This window comes from Agelaius tricolor, unplaced genomic scaffold (genome assembly GCF_023055355.1).
Source record: "Agelaius tricolor isolate 1412-34295 unplaced genomic scaffold, bAgeTri1.0.p SCAF_14, whole genome shotgun sequence".
NCBI lineage: Eukaryota > Metazoa > Chordata > Aves > Passeriformes > Icteridae > Agelaius > Agelaius tricolor.
Window position 1 is genome coordinate 13,744,695 of NW_027269274.1, and position 18,486 is coordinate 13,763,180.

Here is an 18,486-nt window from a genome sequence, read left to right on the forward strand (position 1 = left end):
CTCTGCTCCAAAGGGAGACAGGTAAACCCTTTCTATGTATGTGATGCATTCTTTTGAAATGAGGGGAAGAACAAGAATATTTCACATCACAGGTGATTGATTAGCTGGGTTAAGGACACAATTCCTCTGGTGAACCCTTTGAGAAAAGCATGGACTGGGTATTGTGTACCTCCTCATGGCAAATAATTCTTTTTCAGCACTTAGGCTTGTGAGATTTTTCTTTAAGGGTATTCAGTGAGCTCTAGTGTCATTTGGAATACAATAAGGATATTTGGAGTTATGTATACTGGTAAGACTTACCACAGTCCTGTGCAGTTGAGAAGGGAGGCAGTTTGGTGAGGTGAGACATTGAAGTTCCTGCATTTGCAGATTTACAATGGGGGTTTCCACTCCAGGCATGCAAGATGGGAATTGTTATTATGCAACTTCAGAGGATTAACTGGCCACTGGCTTACATAATTTACCACTGAACATGCACAGACCTCTCTGCTGTTATGCCAAGTTCTAAAACAAGGAGTAAATGGCAAGGTTAGGTATTCATGTGTCTTATGCTCATTGCTGCACTGACAAATCAGATAATCAGGCATTTCTTCTGAAACACCATCATCTTTTCTTGCAGTTCTAACCATCCACAGACACCTTGCAGATTCCTCTCTTTCTAAACACTTGAACATCTTCATTGCTGTGAGCTGCAGCTGCTTTACTAATTCCAGCCTCACTGCTATAGAGCACTGAGGCTCCCTCATGAGATTCCTGTGATGCAGTGCTGGAGGGTTTGTTGCCCTGGGGAAATCTTAAGTAGCATCAATTTACCATTAATTTGTCCTGTGTTGTACCTGGCTGCTGTTATTGAATTCCTGTTAAAAATTTTTGTGACTTCCAGCAGAGTCAAGTCTGCCAAAGAGTTCTTAGAACAGTCTAGGTTATTCTGATATATCCTGTGGAGCACTGGCAGACTCACAGCTGCAATTAATCATCCTTTACACCTTACTGGACTGCAGAACACAGGTTGTGATTCCACAGTTTTACCTATTCAACCAAATAATACAGTGTGATTATTCCCAATTCTACCCAGATATAAATTTTATAAATATGCAAATAATATATGTTCAAAACCAGTTAACTGTAAAAGCTGTTTAATTCAAGAATTACTAGACCTGCCAGCATGCTTGGACCAGCAATGGTACTGCAAGAGAGAACACCAGCATCTCCTTGGAAATGGCTTGCTGCAGATGCTCCAGGCAGTTGGAGGTCTCTGGCTGGGGACAATGAGATTAAGAAGGAAAAGTGACCAAAAATATTTCTTTTGTACACACATTTCAGCTCAAGTTGTTTCAGTATGAGAAGTGCTTTTAAAAGCAGCACAATATAGCAGTTTTTGTAAAATTGCATTGTATTCAATTTATGTAAGATTTTGTACACCACAACCTTAAAATCTTTGCCAAGTGCCCACTGTCAATTAGTCGGCAACTAAATTAGGCAGGTATAGGGACACTGGAAAAGTGGGCTTGTAATATGAATTTTCTATAAAATAAATGTAAAAATGGATTTTGAGAAATAACAAAAGCATAAATATATTACATTCTAGAAAGTATATATATATCATATATAATTAAATAATAATAAAAGTAATTAAATACCTTTTATATTATAGTTAAAATGAAGAGGGAGAACACAAGCATATCTTATTACACTATTACAATTTTTAGTCTTAATTCTTCTGTCAGCCAAGCTCCAAAAAAAGACTCTGTTCAAATATGAATATATGTTATAGATTCCTTTTTTCAGTGAATTTACTTCACTGTAGAATACTTACCAGTGTTTAATTCTTTACTAGTATTTTCTCTCATTAAATACATATATAAACAAATTTGGAGTTTCATAAATGATGATTTAATTGTTGAGAGAACTTCTAGGTTTCTTGTACTACTTACAAATTGGTAGTATTCTAAGGGTGCCAATTACCATGTAATTATGCATATATTGATTACTTGTTACCACATATTTCTGCAGTAAAAGCAAACAAGTATTCTTTTCATCTTATACAAATGTTCTCCCCTAAGCCAATAGCTACATCAAATATGGTCTGCAACTAAATTTCCTTCATTGTTTATTTTTGCAAACACTTCTCTCATAAAATTTCTTATCTACCTTAAAGAGTCTCTCCTCACACTATTAAAGGCTGAGGACTAAAAGCATGAAAATACAGTGAGGTCAGCATATTGTTTTCTGTCTCTTTGGAGAAAGCACTAATTAAAAATCCTGTCACTCTGCTCAATCTGCCAAACCTGATGTGCTATCAAATGTCCATGCTGGACAAAATACAATTCTGATATTGTTTTCCTCCTTTTTTTTTTAAATTCTAACATCAGTTGCCTTGAAGGTGGTTATAAGAAGTGGCTTTACCACAGAAGGTAGAACATTGAAATCTACTCATTGTTACTTCACAGGGATAGCTCCACTTTGGCCTCCCAGATTTTGTTTTTGTGAGCTGGAAAAGTGTAACAAAGTGAATATTGCTGGGTAATCTGCCCAAGAGCTTCCCAATACAGCATGGAAAGTTTATTTAGATGTTTTGGGGTATTTTAGTCAAATTTTCCAAATCATTTCCATAGGTCTTTCTCTGGAGAAGTAGTTATCCCTTTTGCACATGAATACTCTGATTGTTTTATTTCTTTGTGGTTAACAGCAACCATTGATAAAAGACTTGAATGATGTGACACTGCAGACTGATACTCTATTCCACATATTTACTCCCATTCTTATAACATGGCAAATTGAATTTAACCTTTGGAACTTCTTGGTGAAAAAATATTAGTAAAAGGACTCCCAGGTATAATAAAATTATTACACAGTTTTATTTTGAAGAACATTTTGCATTTGTTTTAATACAAAATGATGTAGGTCAAGAAATAATTTACAAACCTTTAAGTTCTTATCCTGGCATTTGAAATAAGAACGATTTCAGAGGAAGTCTGTAAGCTATTCATAGGAAACTGTCATTATGTACAAAATGTTTATTGACATGTTTTAAACATCACATTTGTAAAAATGTGAACTGGATTGCTATCTAGCATAGGAACTACAGGTAAAACCTGATAAGATAACTTGTTAGAACAAGTCATTGTTATCCAGTGCTAACAAAATAGACAGTAGCTTTCAGGGTGTTTTAATTATCCTCCAAGGTCATTTCAGCCTCAAAGACATTTCAGGGTTTTACTGCATTGTGAACAATATTGAAGCCCTCTCTTGATTGCATAAAAATAAATCTTTGAAATAGTACACATAGAACAACAGAAAGGTAGAGGCAATAAAATAATATATTTTTCATATCAAGGTTTTTGGTTCTGTGTAGAATCATACTATCACATTTCTTCTCTTTCCAAGCAGAGAAAATAGTACTGAAGTAAAGCATTTTCGTTTACCTGTGAAGTATTTTCTGCCTCAGATAATTTCTGTGTCAATTTAGGGTATTACACTTTGTCAAAACTTGTCGTCTCATGACCAGGAACACCCTGGCATGAACTTGCCAAGGTTTTTGGGTTTTTTGCATCAGATTATTACAAAAATAAAATTAGAGCTTACTTTTCAGTCAAAAAAAAAAAAAAAGAGAAATTACTTTAAATTTTTAACCTTTCCAAGTATAAGACTGAGTAGTCAATGGTGCATCCCTTTTGCAGAGAGATTCTTTTGACTTAATTATTTTTAAAAAATCTGATCTGTTGCCAAGTTCACACTTGACACTTTATCCCAAAAAGAGATTTACACTGAGAGGTGGCTCTATTTAAATATTTATGCTATAGATCTATATATTCCAAGTAAAAATACTTCTATCTAGAATTCTGTGGAGAGTTACAATAATTAGGGTCCATAAATATTGCTGCAGTTCAATTACGGTACAATAATTACAAAATATAGAACATCTCTTTACAAATACAAATCATTGTATATTACAATTAATTTACAATATTTTCTACTATATAATTTTTAGCAAACTATCTTATCTAATTCTACTATAACCTGGTTGCAAGTGCATTAGTAAGAATGCAATTATTCCAGTATATTTTGCCCTTAACATGATAGTCAGAAAACAGACCATCTGAATGATATTTTCCTATGTAAACTGATGTTACATATGACGGATTATTCTTTATATAACTTCTTTTTCCAACGATCTCTAGAGCATGACAAATCATATTTTAGAAGAGCATTAAGAAAAGAAATTAGGAGGCAAGTTTGAAAACAATGTTAGAATGGATATGCAATGGTAGCTGATATGCTTTGAGCACTGAGGTAATGACATTATTGGTTGTCATCACTCATCTCATGTTGCTGTTTCCCACACAATCCTGTGCCAGACCTATAGAGACATTGTCACTGACAAAATCCTGTTCTACTAGGAAGGACAGCAGCACAAGGTTGAAAGACAGGCAAGATATTACACCTCAGAATCCTGCTCTAGCCCTCAAAAAACTGATTGTCACAATCTGCTTGGTTTCAAAAGAACCTCATTCCTACAGAGGAACTGAAGATTCCGTGGGAGGAGACTTGACCTACTGCAGCTCTGTTCACATTTCGGCAACCTGGAGATAATAAATTTATTAGTTATGGCTTCCTTGAGGTGCGACATCACTCGTACAAAACTTGGATTGGTTATTCACTCCAGCTAGTGCCTAGCATCTTGAAACTATGAGGCACTTTTTCTGTTATTAGAACATTTTCCTTGCTAAATACTATAAGCTTGTAATGCATATCATTTCATCAGCTAAGTCTTCTTCGTATCGTCCCGTTTCTGGCTCTTCGTCGCTGTAGCCAGGACCAAAATCTTGAAGTTCATAATCTTGTCTGCTTAGAATTGGAAACATATCCCCGTTGGTCCCATTGCTGATATTCCCATTGAGAAGGTTACTTGCTGCACTCTCCATCTCATCAATAGTCATGTCACATGCATCAGCAATCTCGTGTTTTGTAGCCGAAACAAACTTAGGGTCCTTTGCATACCTTCCTAGGCCTTCAGATATAAGTACCTGGCAGAGGGAAGGGGGAGAGTGAGAATTTCAGTGGAATTACAGAACAACAGACAGATCATAGCATTGCTCATTGATGAAAGCACTAGAAACCCCATGCTGAATCACTGGAGCAACCCCCAGCCAAACTCTACAGGTAAATAACAATTAAATCAACAATGAAAAGACTCCAAAGAACACCATGATGTGTGATAATGTAAATGGTGCTGCTGTACATCTGGCACTTCTCCTTAGAGATCTGGCAGTAGTCTTTCCTGAACATCAATCATCATGCTGATACACTAAAGACAACAGTTAATATATCTCAGATGGTGCAGTTAGAACAGTTGTCTGAAATACAGAATTTTATATGTTCTCGGTTCTTTAGAGTACATGGAAAAAAGATGTTGAATTCCCATTTGCAAAAACATAACAAAATGTGTTGTATAGCTCCCAGCAATGGAAAGGAAGTGATGGATGGAAGCTACAACATTAACTATGAATAAGAAATGCTGTACACACTTTATCTTCAAATCTTTTTTAATATAAAAGGGAATTCTTAGCATTCTTTAGTGAATCTACAAATCAATCCTTGCAGTTGTTATTCTCCTCTCTGCATTTAGTACACTGATTCATGGAGGTTTTGATCTTTTATTCAGATTACTGCAAAAATGGGGATTTATTTCCACAGAAACAACAGAGAGAACAGGCATATGCATAATCTCTTCCTTATTGCCATTGTGGAAGGATACTTCAGAACTGATGCCCATCTAAAAAACTTAAATTTCAAAATTCTAAAGTATCTTTAGTTCTCTGATTAATCTCTCACTAATGTGAAGATCTGGAGTCAGTAGAAATCCTTTACTACACGGCAGTTATGAATAAATTCCCCTCTTTACCTAAAACCACTTTGTGGCTATAAAACTAAAAATCCATTTTCATAGCGTTGATGTGAACTTGATGTCTTGTGAAGGCTGACCTAGAACAGAGACTAGACAGAGCTAAAGAATGAAGTAGATATTTATTCAAAGACTGCAATGCATCCACCTTGGGCAACACCAGAGCCTAGCCAGGGCTACACCCAAGATGAACCCAAAATGGACAACCGGTAAAGGGGTCTCACACTTTTATAAGTTTTGGTCCATTTGCATATTGAAATTAATTATCCAATTATGGGTTTAGCTTATGAAATCCCATCCTTCTTGTTTTTCTCTCTTCAGTCCATGTTGTTTATGTTCTTGGCCCTGAGATATGGGCCACTTGTCCTTGGTTCCCAGCTAGAGAAGGAATGTTTTGTTTCCCTATTCTGTGAGGAGACTATCTCCTAATATGAAGCTCAGAAGTACACACTAAAGCAGTACAGAATCTAAAAACTATAAAAGCTAAAACCTGAGGCATCAAACTTTATTCTGTGCTTTGCGGAGTTAACCCAAAACCTCCCAGAGAGGCACTGTTGGCTGGCTCAGAGGCCGTGCAGCACTCACCGCCTCCACCAGGCTGTCGGCGCTCCTCTGCTTGTCGCTGTGTTTGTGCCGCAGGTCATTGGGCACGGTCAGGCTGGCTGGGGTGAATGTCCTGTAGGAGATGTCGGGGTCATCTGTGTACCAGGAGCTCCTGTGCAGGGAGGGCAGGCTGCCATTCATGTGCTCTGTGGAGTCAGCCCTGTCCACCTGGATCAGAGGGGTGTAATAGGGGGAACGCTCCCTGTTGGGAGGTGTGGCGGGTGGGGTGGCCCAGGAGCGCGTTGAGCGACTCGGGGAGTGTTTATGAGCTTTGCTGGAATCCAGACCTGCCACAGCCATCACCTGGCAAAGGGAAGCATTTTAGAAGTTAGTGATTTCAAATGCTCAGTCATACTCATTTCTCACTTCAGCAGTTAGCTCAAACCAATTTCTCAGGCAGCAGCTATGCAAAGTCAACATCTTCTGATGTGTAATAGAGGAACAGGACTGAAACTGGTAAATTGAATCAACAAAATGGTATTTTTTCAATTTAACTCATATCACAAAATCTTTTAATATATTAAATAAATATATATTAATAAATAAATATATATTAATATATTAAAGAAAACAAAATAAAGAAATATTCCTTCTGTCCAGGACAGGATAGGAAGCTGTCAGCATTTTCCAAGCTGGCACTGAGCCTCAGAAAGTGTCTGAGTTGTACTTGCAAATTGTCACAAATGGAATTGAGATAGGGAAACATTAATAGACAGCTGCTGTATTATGCAGTCCTGGTCAAAATTTAGGGCATGAGCACTTTGTGAGCACTCAGAGTCCAAGGGGCAGGCTACTCATTCTGTGTTTTGTACAAGGTCGATGTTTGAGAAGCCTTGGGTCTAGGAATGAATACGCCAGTGCTGCTTCAAACAACAGTGAAAGTCAGGAGTGAAACGTAGAGGCTGGAAAGATTTAATTCACTGTTGGTTAAGGAAGAGTTTGGGTTTACCTGCTGTTGCATTAAGTGAAGGGGCAAAGCCGTGCGATGGTGAAAATTAGGAGAGAGCGGGATGTCGTCTTGGCTACTTTGTCGGCGGAGGCATTCGAAGTTAAAGGAAGATCGTCTGTGTGCTACAGGGAAACCATAATTCATTAGAAAAACAAAGTATTTTTCCTCAAAGTCTATTATTTCCAGAATTCCAGGGTGAGTGAGCTGTGATACAAATTAAAACAGATCCTCCAGTAAGAAAGAAGTTGTGCTAATAGAAGCAAGTGGCAGGTTATAAGATAAAGGACAGATTAACCACATAAGCAAAAGCAGTCTAAGGTGGAAATCATAGAAGGAAGCTAACATGATAGAACTGGAAGCATCTGCTTCAGAAAACAAGCAGCTGACTGCCTCACACTGATGCAGCTGACTGGCTCAGACTCTCAACTGCAGAGTTTTGCCATAACCTGCTGTGACTTTCTTCTTCCTTCCCCATGGCTTCAAGCTCTCCATTCTAATAAACCAGATTTCCCAAAGGAAATATGAAATCTGCAGTTCCTTGGAAGCAATATGCAAAACCATATCCAAGTCAACTGATATTGTCAATTCCTGATGGTTATTCTGTTGCTTAGCACAGCAATCATCCACGGTCTCTGCTGTTATGTGCACATTCATGATAGAAAAAAAAGTAGAAATTTGAACTGAATCAAGATGTTTGGCTAATGTGGAGATGTTTCAGCTGACCTTGTTGAAAGCCTGCAGAATGATGGGAAGCACATGGATATCATTCCCCTCTGCCAGCTTCAGTGCTCAGAGAGCCTGGATGCTGAACTGCAGCTGGAATCTAGATCCAGTCTCACAGCTGTAAGCACTGGAGTGGGACACTGGGGAGAAGTTGGCTGTACCAAATGCCATGGAGTTATGGCACCCCACAGTTATTATCAGACACTTCATGCTGGATGCTAAGAAAGAGCCACTGAACAAGAACAGGCACCTCCACGAGGTCATTCTGTCTAACTAAAGCAAACTTTGTCCCTCTCCCTTATCTCTATGGCAAATCCAAACAGAGGGATGTAAGCCTTAGCTCCTGATCCTCATATGATAAAATGTCCAAATACCAAAATGTATAATAAAGTACCCAAAAAGTCCCTTCATCCAACACAAGACACTTCTTTTCACCTGCTTCCCTGCAGAGAAGAGGCTGAAAGAACATCTCTATTGTTCCTCAGTACACTTCTGGAAGCTGCTCAAATACTGTGGATATGAGTTTGGCATAGAAGCACCCAGAAAGCTTGCACAGAGCTCAATTTACTGACTGCAGTACTCAGCCAAGGCACTGGATGTTATGTTCACTTGGACTGATTCAGATGCTAGCAGGAGCTGTTGAGTGCAATGTTGCACATTCTTTTTTTTTTTTTTCCTTTTTTCTTTATAATGTGAAACAATCAAGGCTTCCTCCCCAGGCCAAACAGCCCATACACTACCTACAAATAATAGATTTGAGGTTCTTTTAAAATCTGCTCAGATACTGAGCTGCTAAAATCCCTCAACTCTTTTCCTGAATATAAAATAAATGGTTATGACAGGAGGTCTGACACTGATTGCTCTTATGACATTACATTGGTGCAAGTCCAGGACTTCCTAAGTTACCCTTATGCAACTTCGATCAGAACTATGTCCTCTTATCCTAGAATATCAAATAATCTTATCTAGTACCTTAATCAAGTTTCCTGTAGATGAGATAAAAAGCATCATTTCCTCTAAATAAATCACTGCCAAACACTGTCATTAAAACTTTATCTCCAAGACTGCAGTTAGAGGAAACCTTTAACCCTCCACTCAAAACATTTTCATGGGCAGACCCAGGACAATTTTTATATGAATTTTTTTCTCCTGCAATCTGTGGAATGGGTATAAAAAGCACCTATCTATGTCTTTGGCTTAAAATTCCTCTGTTATCAGAGAGGCTTGTAGAAAGATGTACAGGGGTCTCCTTTCACAGTCTCTCCTTCACCTGATGTGCTTCCCTTCTACTACTGGAAGACAGACAGCAGCTTTCTGTACCCTTCACTTCTGTTCAGCTGAGTTATTCGCTCTCTGTGGTGCAAGACTCATTCTGCCCCCTGTAACCCCTAAGGGCAGAAAGCCAAAAAGCAGAGAGCATTGCCAGTCTTATAAGGAGATGAGTGCCTAAAGTGTAGATCCAGTACTGGCAGTATTGCTGGAGAATGCTACATTCATTATAGAAAAATACATTTTGCTGCTGCCTTTTACCACAGCTTTCTGTAGCTTTAAACAGTCTAAGACTGTACCTCAGATAGAAAATAATCTCAATACACTTGAGAATCTCTGAGACAAGAAAAAGCCTTAAAAAGAGGTTGCTTTTGCACTCAGAGGTCAAAGCTCAAACCCAAGAATTTTGAGTCTGTGCCTAGTTTCACCAGAGGATTAGCACTGCTAATCTCTGCAGTATGGCCTGGAACATACAAAGACAGGATTGCAAGATAAGAACCAATATTGTTCTTGAGATAAGGAAAAAAACCAAGGGATAGATACAAGGAAGAGAAGAAATGAGAATTAAAGAATCAGGGAAAAAAACATCTGTTGACAATGCTAATTCTATCTATAAATTGAAACATCCTCTCCCTCAGAAGAAACACAGAATTTTAAGCATCATTCCTGAGACAGCAGAATAAAGTACCAATGTCAATCTGAAATAAGATGCTTAAAATCCAAGTTTAAGAAAAAAAAAATCCTTTTTAAACTGGAATCTGTCTGAATGTATTTGAATTATTCCAGATTTGCAAAGCAATTGTCCTTAATGTACTTACGTGGTGGTGTTGGAGGTAGCAGCCGTCTCCTAGGAGATCTTTTTGTATCATAACAGATCTGTGAATCATCTTCCTCAAAAAAACCATGTGGGTGATGGTAACCTTTTGGTCTCTCAAAATCTGATTCATGGCAGTGATATCTACAGTGATAATCATATCTATGCCTGCATTAAAAAAAATAAAGAAAATATTCTTTCAGTGAGTTTTTGTAAGCAGTTACAAAATTAGTTTCCTTCTAAAAGATTTTCAAGTGTACTTTTCCTCCAGCAAGAGAATTAAACACTGCATTCTGTAATTGCACAACTCAGATTTAAAATTCAGTTTCTGTAGGATTTTGAGAGGGCATATACTTCTCTACTCAGGTCAATTCTCAGGTTAAATTTTTCATCATCTTGTATTTTCAAAGAATTTTTTCTTACCAGTACAGGCAAAAATGTAAGATCTCAGTCACACACTGCTTAAAAAAGTAAAATAAATACTCTCTTCTACTCCGGCCATGCTCTCTTGACATCCCTGGCTAAGGTGCAGAGCATAGAAGTTCAGAATGGATTTAAGCCTCTTACATTCTGGATATTCTCATGTTTAAAATCAGATCTTGAAAGGGTGTTACTTGATGCTGACTGTCATACAAAAAAAAAAAAAAAAAAAAGTGACCTGAGAATTCTGTAAAATTTAGCTTTCATGCAAATCAATGGGATGCAGATTATGGTGCCAATCTCGCCAGAAATCAGCTGGTGAATGTAGCCCATATTGCAGGAGGAGGAGGAGGAGGAGAATTCAGCATGTCTGGCACTTTAACATATCCACCTATGGATCTAAAATAAAATGGCAATAAATTCCTCTACTTCTGGGCTGGACTTGAACATTTTTTAAAAATGGACAGAAGTGGAGATTATATTTGAGATGCTACTGAATGTAGTCAGTAGAAGGGAAACATTCTCTCTCTGGAATACTCTCCTTTCCTCATCATTTCCCATTTCAGCAGTTGTGGAGCATTAATTTCATTAGAGAATTTGCAGTGTGAATGTGCTTAGTGAAGCCTTTACATCTATGTACGTAAAATGCCAAAATATTTTTGCACACTATTTTATTTAACAAATATTTTTATTTAACAAATATCCTCACCTGTTTCCTGACAACATACTGTCATCTTCATAATATTCTTCTCCACTGTAATAGTCCTGCTCTGCCAGATAATGATCATCATTGCAGTAGTCTTGCACTTCGTGTTCTTCCCGGCGAATGGTTGGTCGGCGCCCGTCACCAGTGTCAGACCTGGAAGCAGCAACCAAATAGGAATTTTTATTCTATTTATATCAATTACGTATTGTTTACAATGTTCTTATAATTCTTTTAATGTTCTTCAAGGAGGAGAAGAAAAAGACAAGCATTAACAACTCTCTAGTTCAGGATGTGGTGTTACAGCAGTGCAGTTCAGAACGTGAATGATGTATCTGTTTCTTAAAGATGGCCTTCCTTTATTTCCTTCTGGTACAATAGAAAAGCAATAAAAAGATGCTCAGTGAAATCAAATACAATCAAGACTTTTTATATTCTATACATTGTCATTGGGAAAAACACAGCCTCTCTCCAATGCCTGAAGTTTGCCAAATGGCTCAAATATTAAGAAGTTTTCACTGAGGTATTCAAAAAGAAATCTGAAATGGGTATGCAAATCTAGACATTAAAACCACCACTAAGCATCCATTTACCAATGCACTTTAATTAAAACAATAGATCTTATATTTTAAGAAGTGCTTAGAAAATATTCAGACAGAAGACCAGGAAAGATTTTGGGTTCCCTATAAAAGGAACTGTACACATTAACATTTATCAAAGCTAACACCAGTGGTTTTCCAGTCTTGGTAAGTCAATTTTTAACAAGGGCTACAATCAGGTGTGATCTTTAGCCTGTTGAAAACTGCAGAAACCTGCCGGGACTTTCAAAAGGGCTTAAATAACTTTGAACTTTAACAAAAGTTCGTCCTTTTAGAACAGGCAGTAAAAAAATAGAAATTGTCACTTGAGTTACTAAGCATATGCATTGTTATACAGTTAATTTAGAAAAGAAACAGGAAAGGAGAGGAAAAAAAAAAAGAAAAACTCCCTGTCCTCTTCAATTATGTCAGAACAATATCAACTCACCTAATATATGTTTCATAGTAGCGTGTTCTATCCAGGTAGGCCACAAAAATGAGAAAAATATTTTAAGAACAAGTCATTTAGAGGAACTCTTCAGTGATTACAATGTCTGTGCTGTAACTAATGATTTCACTTCAAAGACAACTGCTACTTTCAAACCCCAGTAAAGATTTATGCATTTCCCATTCATCAGTGCTACATTTTAAATACCACTTACACATTGGTAGGCAACAGAAATGAAGATTCAAATTAATTTCACTTAGCTTAAGTTTCCTATAGTGTATTTATAAGTTTATTTAAAAACAAAGGCATATTTAAGTTTACCTCCTACTGCTTGGCCTTCTTCTCTTCTCATGGTCAGCCCTGGAGTGTGAGCGGTAACCGTTCTCAGATCGGTGCTCACGATTCCCAAAACTTGGGTGCTTTCCATGGACTTTGGACACGTTGGCATTATTGAGATTGGCATTTGTTGAGTTTGGAACATGCTTTCCTACTGAGTTGTGGGTATGATGGTTGTAGTACACAGAGTTTCCTGCCTGATGGTACATGTTTTTCTCAGGATCACTTGCAGAGGGAATTGAAGGCCGCTGGACGTGTAAGGGACGGTGTGTGGTGTTGATTTGGTGAAAGGAATCTCGTCTGTCACTGCTAATGTGGTTTATGTGGTTGCCAAAGAGGGCACCATTCCTCTGTTTTAGGGGAAGAGAAAGAAAGAATTATATCAGAAACCTTAACAGAACATACTCTTGACAGTGACAACTTACTTTTCTCTCCTACATGCATAGAAAAGTAGCAATTCAAGTAACCTGTGATTTTTCTTTCTAATTTTATGATGCTTCAGATGGGATCTCCTGAAGTGACAGAGATGTGATTGTGGTGATGACAATATTGTATTTCAGAGTCAAATCAACAGTATGCTGTGATCATTATTCTTTTCCACCCAAGTAAAAGTGACATATCCAGCTTTCTCCACATTTTATTACGCAGGAGAAACCTAGATTCCCATAAATGAACATGCACCAGCTTCCTCAGAAAGAGATGTGTTTGCTTAATTTTTGGGAAGGCCTTGGTGAAGTTCTGTGCTGCTCTCCCAGGGCAGGGGTTTGCAGCAGGAGTCACTCAGACAGGATGGAGTGCCATGCAACAGCTTGCAAGCAAATCCCAGGAGGGAACATTCAGCTCCAGTGCTTCCATTCTTTCTTCTCGCAGAGGTACAAGAAAGAGTTTCTGTTTATCAGCCCTGGGAGTGTGATGGATGGTGAAAGAAAGGATGAGGTGCTAAGGTATGACTGTGACATGCAGCTGTCTTGGACACCTGACCCAGGTTAGGGAGCCTCCCTGTCTAGCCAGGTGTGGGTCCTGGATGACAGCAGTCTGAGTTGCAGCTCAATCTAGAGAAGACAGGAGGTAATGATGGTTGGCAGAGAAATGCATCTACTGGTGGCAGCTGAGGCACTGTCTCCAGTGCCACATCCTCCTTTTTGCAAAGGACAGTAGCAAGCTATGGGGCTTCTGCTGTATTTCCTGCAGAAGCATCATTTTACATCTGCTTCTTCTGAAATGATTGGGAAAAATAAGTTTCCTTGCTGGCTGACAAATGGTTTGCAGACTGCCTCTGATTATAACACCAAATTTACATATTCACCATTTAGGACTAAATAACATAAAGAGGAAACCTAATTTTTTTTCTGATTGATTCTTATTGATATCCCTCATGGGATTGGAAATGGCATTTTATTTAGTTGATCTCTGTGTAACCCCGTGTATTCAGTTTTAAATATGCAGCTCCGTGTCTGTTGTGGTTTGCTTGCATAGACTTTCACTCTCTTCTTCCTATCTACCACTGCAGAGGTTAAAACCAGTTTCAACCTTGCCTCTATCAAAATTTGAGATGGCAAGGTTTATACCTTTTGATAGGATTTGCCTAAGAAAAAATAAGAATTCATGAGAAAGAATTAGGGGCAGGAGAAACACCCTGCAGGAACTGCTTCCTAAAGAAATGCAAGTGTCCTGATACTACCATTTTTATAGATGTATACATAAAATATCATTATTTATAAAATATTTCTATTTTCTGATTTAAGGGGTTTAAAAGTATTACTATGTTATTTGATATTCAAGGACAAGGTCATTCTTTACGCTCATATTATACAAAAAACAATTCACATGGTTGTGTTCTGACATTACTTTATAAACATCTTCCTCCTCCTCTGGATTGTTTTCCTCTGGTTCATCATCTTGCAAGTCACAGGAAATAGCTCGGCGTATTTCTGGGCCAATATCATGAAGTGTCCTTAGTCCTGCCTAAATCAATGACAACACCATAATACATTAGGAATGCAAATTCTTTTTTGCTCTTTAATTACTGGTGTTAAAATTATTTTAAAGGACAGTTAACAGTTTTTGTTAATACATCCACAGAGGATGTATTCAGCTGTAAGTTCCTTTACTGTTATTCACAAAAAGTTTATATATTCCAGTACCACCCTGGTAGTACTGAGGTGATCATGTCTTTATTATCACAGTGTAGATACTGACTAAAACACCACTGATGTTTATGGACCCCTATGGAAGAAAAATTAATCTTATTAAAAATCAGCAAGAACTATAATAAAATGCATTTCAATGAGATGTATATTTAATGTTCAAAACATGTTTGCAGCCTGTGTCAACAAAGGAAACACAAGGAGATCTTTGCTATAGCAACAGCAATTTTAGCAGAGCTCAGATGGAAAAGAAAGCAGTGAAATAATTCCAGCTCATCTGCACTGCACTGTGATTTGCAGATATTTGGTTTAGAGCTTTAGTTTAGGATAGAAAACCATTGAGTTACAGCAACAGAGACTCAGTGTACACCAGTTCAGATTCCTCTCAAGTTTGCTACCACAAGCAACATTTAGGAAAAGGGATAAAGCTGACACTGCCCAGGACAGACCTGCACATCAGGGAGGAGAGAGACATCATACCCACCCCAAGAGCTCAGTGCTTTGCAGGCCTTACTTCAAAAAGGAGAAAATTCCTCCTGATTTAACTCTGCCTGCTATGATCCCAAGCAAGAACAACAATCTCATTCTTCCCAGCAACTTCCTTTATCTCCTCAGGCTCAGAAAAATCCAAGATCTGTGTGTTTAACCCTTTACCACTACACATACACTACTAAAAATCCTGCACAGCACTTGGTTCAATTTTTGGTTATGATCTAAAAACCTGAAAATCTAAAATTCTTTTTTAACATTTTTGAAGGAGATGTGAGGGCTGTCCCAGCACAACACTGACATTGCACGTTACTTGCCCTGGGGTAGCACAAGGATGTGCAGAGAATTTTGTGTTTCAGAGTTGCAGAAGGAGCTGAGAGACCCTGGAGGACCCCAAGCATGGCTTGGTCTCATTCATGCTGTTCCCTCACAGAACTGCTCAAAACAGAAACAGCTTTGCTGAGGAGAAAAATGGCATTTATGCAGTGTGGGCAATCAGAACCTGGAAAGGGATAAACCAAAAAGCTTTGAACTTCAATGAGGTAGATTTACTACAGGCTCCACTTCAGGTTTCACTCACTCCAGTATTTCCCTTCCTGAAAAAGGTGCCTGACTAATCACATTATCTACATCTATTTGGCAATTCAGTTTTCCTCCTCAGGGATGAACTTTGAGAGTTATGCTATAATTGAACAAGGCTCTAAAAATCATTTACTAGTGAGTTAATATACAATACTCATTTCATGAATACATTGTGCTTTCTCCCACTTCTTATGCTAATTGCATAGTCAGAACCTCAGCAAGGTTGCTAATGTCATCATTTTGCAAGGTGCTAAAGGAAAGCAAAATTAACACTTTAAGTACAGCTATTCAAGTGGAAGATCAGAGGCTTCTATGGATTTAGCAGAGACAAATGCAGTATTTATTTACTAAAGGACTGCTATTATATTTTGGTTAGTTGACTATTCGATAGAAGAGCCACTTGCATTTCACACTCACTACCTGCTGACTTTAGAGCAAAGAGAAGGAAAAAGAACAAAAAATCCTCAGCTAGCACATGAACATAAAAATAAACTGAGCTTATTATGAACAGAATACAATTTGAAAAATGCTAAAATAAGGTAATTAGCATCCAGAAAAATACCTGAATAGACCTACACTACAACACTGAACATATAAGATACACATAATAAGAGACACAGCAAAGTCTTGATTGTCCTGAATTATTCTTGCTGGAGAAGCCCATCTCTCAACTGTGGCTGAGTTTTCTGCTCTACAACTGCACAAAAGCTCTGAGTTTTCAGCCAGCCCAGGCTGCCTTTGAGCTGAGCCCTTCTGTGAACACAGCACTGTCCGAGAGCAGCACCAGACAAAATGTAACTCTGACAAAATCTACTAGCTCAAACTCCTGTCTGCCAAACTGTGACAAAGCCCCACAAATATATGCCTGGAGGCTGAGAAAAGCCACGTGTTTGACAGCAACACACGGAATGGTAATTTAATTTTGATTACATTTCCAACTGCCTTCTGGCTTACTTCTTGGTGAATTACCTCTCCTTTACTCCAGAGAAAGCCAGGCACCCTTTATCATCTCATCTCTCTCCAGTGAAACTCATTTCCAAGAGACAGACCTCTTGCATTTACACAGTCAGCAGTGGAAGAAAGAAGCCTGGATCACCATGTACAAAGGTTTATGTTTATCACACTAAACCCAGCAGATTTATTCACTCTCAGCCAGCACTGATGCTCTCAAGCAACACCAGTCTACAGAATTGAAACATTCCTCAGTTTGCTCTAATGAATGACCTACAACGATTTTGTGAACTCTCTCCTGAAAATGACTACTCCCACTCACTGTCTCATCTTACCTGGTGCAATCCAACAGCATCATAAATAATCTAACATTATATGGGGAGCACCACATCATGATACAAATGCTCATGCTGATCTCACACTGATTGGACAATTCTTCATTAGATCAGTCAGTTAAAGTAGGACTGATATAAAACCTCAGGAATTGGTACTTTTATGTAGGAAAATCCCTCCCTGGAACCTTAATGAACACTTAATATCTTTTGCAAAGACTGAGGCAGCATGCACTGATCAAACATTTGACTTCACATCCAAGCACTTCAAAACCAAAGATCTCTAAAACAAAAGAGTGCACAGAAACATCAAACCAACCTTCCCCACACCTCTTCTTTGGTTTACAGGGAAGAAGTGTCCTTCAGATACACGTTCTCTACATAATATTGCACATTTTAGTCTACCCAGCAAGAACCCTGGTGAAAATGTAACACACAAGATAGCAATGGGAGCACACCATGTCCTCCATTTTTGAGGTTTTAAAAACGGCTACATTTAAATCAGAGATAAAAGCAAAAGCTGAGCAGATGGGGCTTTTCAAAAAAGAGAGGCTGGATAGTGAATTGTCTACCCTTGCCAGAGGTGTGCTTGTTTCTTTTTCACTAGGACTGCTAAAGTTCTTAGGAGGTGGTTATTGCCCTACCTAGACCTTCATAAGACTTTTATTACATACAGAGATTCAAGATGCGCCACATTCCTGAAGCATCATGTTTTCATGACTTTTTTAAAAAATCAAATTTGAGTGTTATAGAGGGATTGCTTCCTCACAGTCCTTGAGCACAGCTCTAACTGTTCTACAGATTTCACTAGAAGTTTGCAAAAGAAGTTATTTCTTGTTCAGACACATGGTTTATCGAAAATTAAACTTTTGATTCCTTCTTTGCTTCATCTTTTTTCCTTGTAGGTGAGAGAAAGATGAGAAGTATCAGTCCAAAGGTTACTCAGCAAAGCAGTGACACATAGAGTGCTGAACAACATAATTACATGAGAAACCCAGGCATGTCTTTAATTAGGCTTTCCCATAAATGCCCAGAATGACTGCAGATGAACATGGTAATTCTGTGCAGCTGTGCTCTGGAGGCACAACAGCACCTGCAATGTTTTCTGCATGGCACAAGGCATTGATAAGCAGCGCTGGGTCCTAAATAGCATCTCAAAAGACAATGACTGATGCCCCTGTCTCTGACACACCAGTGAGATGACACAGATGTGTTTTCAAAAGTAGAAATAACAGAA

The 18,486-nt window shown here is 38.2% G+C and overlaps 1 protein-coding gene across 6 annotated transcripts in view; it reads right to left on the reverse strand.

The window, feature by feature from the left end:
* Positions 1 to 2,834: 2,834 nt before the first annotated feature.
* The window catches only part of CACNA1D (calcium voltage-gated channel subunit alpha1 D), a 168,902-nt gene continuing 153,250 nt past the window's right edge, over positions 2,835 to 18,486 (reverse strand). For 5 of the 6 annotated variants that reach the window (XM_071439777.1, XM_071439776.1, XM_071439780.1 and 2 more), the window contains 8 exons: positions 14,597 to 14,713; positions 12,734 to 13,098; positions 12,413 to 12,439; positions 11,393 to 11,542; positions 10,268 to 10,431; positions 7,458 to 7,579; positions 6,491 to 6,811; positions 2,835 to 5,027 (listed from right to left, as the gene is read on the reverse strand). In XM_071439777.1, coding sequence (XP_071295878.1) covers positions 4,734 to 5,027; positions 6,491 to 6,811; positions 7,458 to 7,579; positions 10,268 to 10,431; positions 11,393 to 11,542; positions 12,413 to 12,439; positions 12,734 to 13,098; positions 14,597 to 14,713 — 1,560 coding nt within the window. In that variant the 3' untranslated portion in view covers positions 2,835 to 4,733. The remainder of the gene's footprint in view (positions 5,028 to 6,490; positions 6,812 to 7,457; positions 7,580 to 10,267; positions 10,432 to 11,392; positions 11,543 to 12,412; positions 12,440 to 12,733; positions 13,099 to 14,596; positions 14,714 to 18,486) is intronic. The other variant, XM_071439778.1, reaches the window with a different exon arrangement.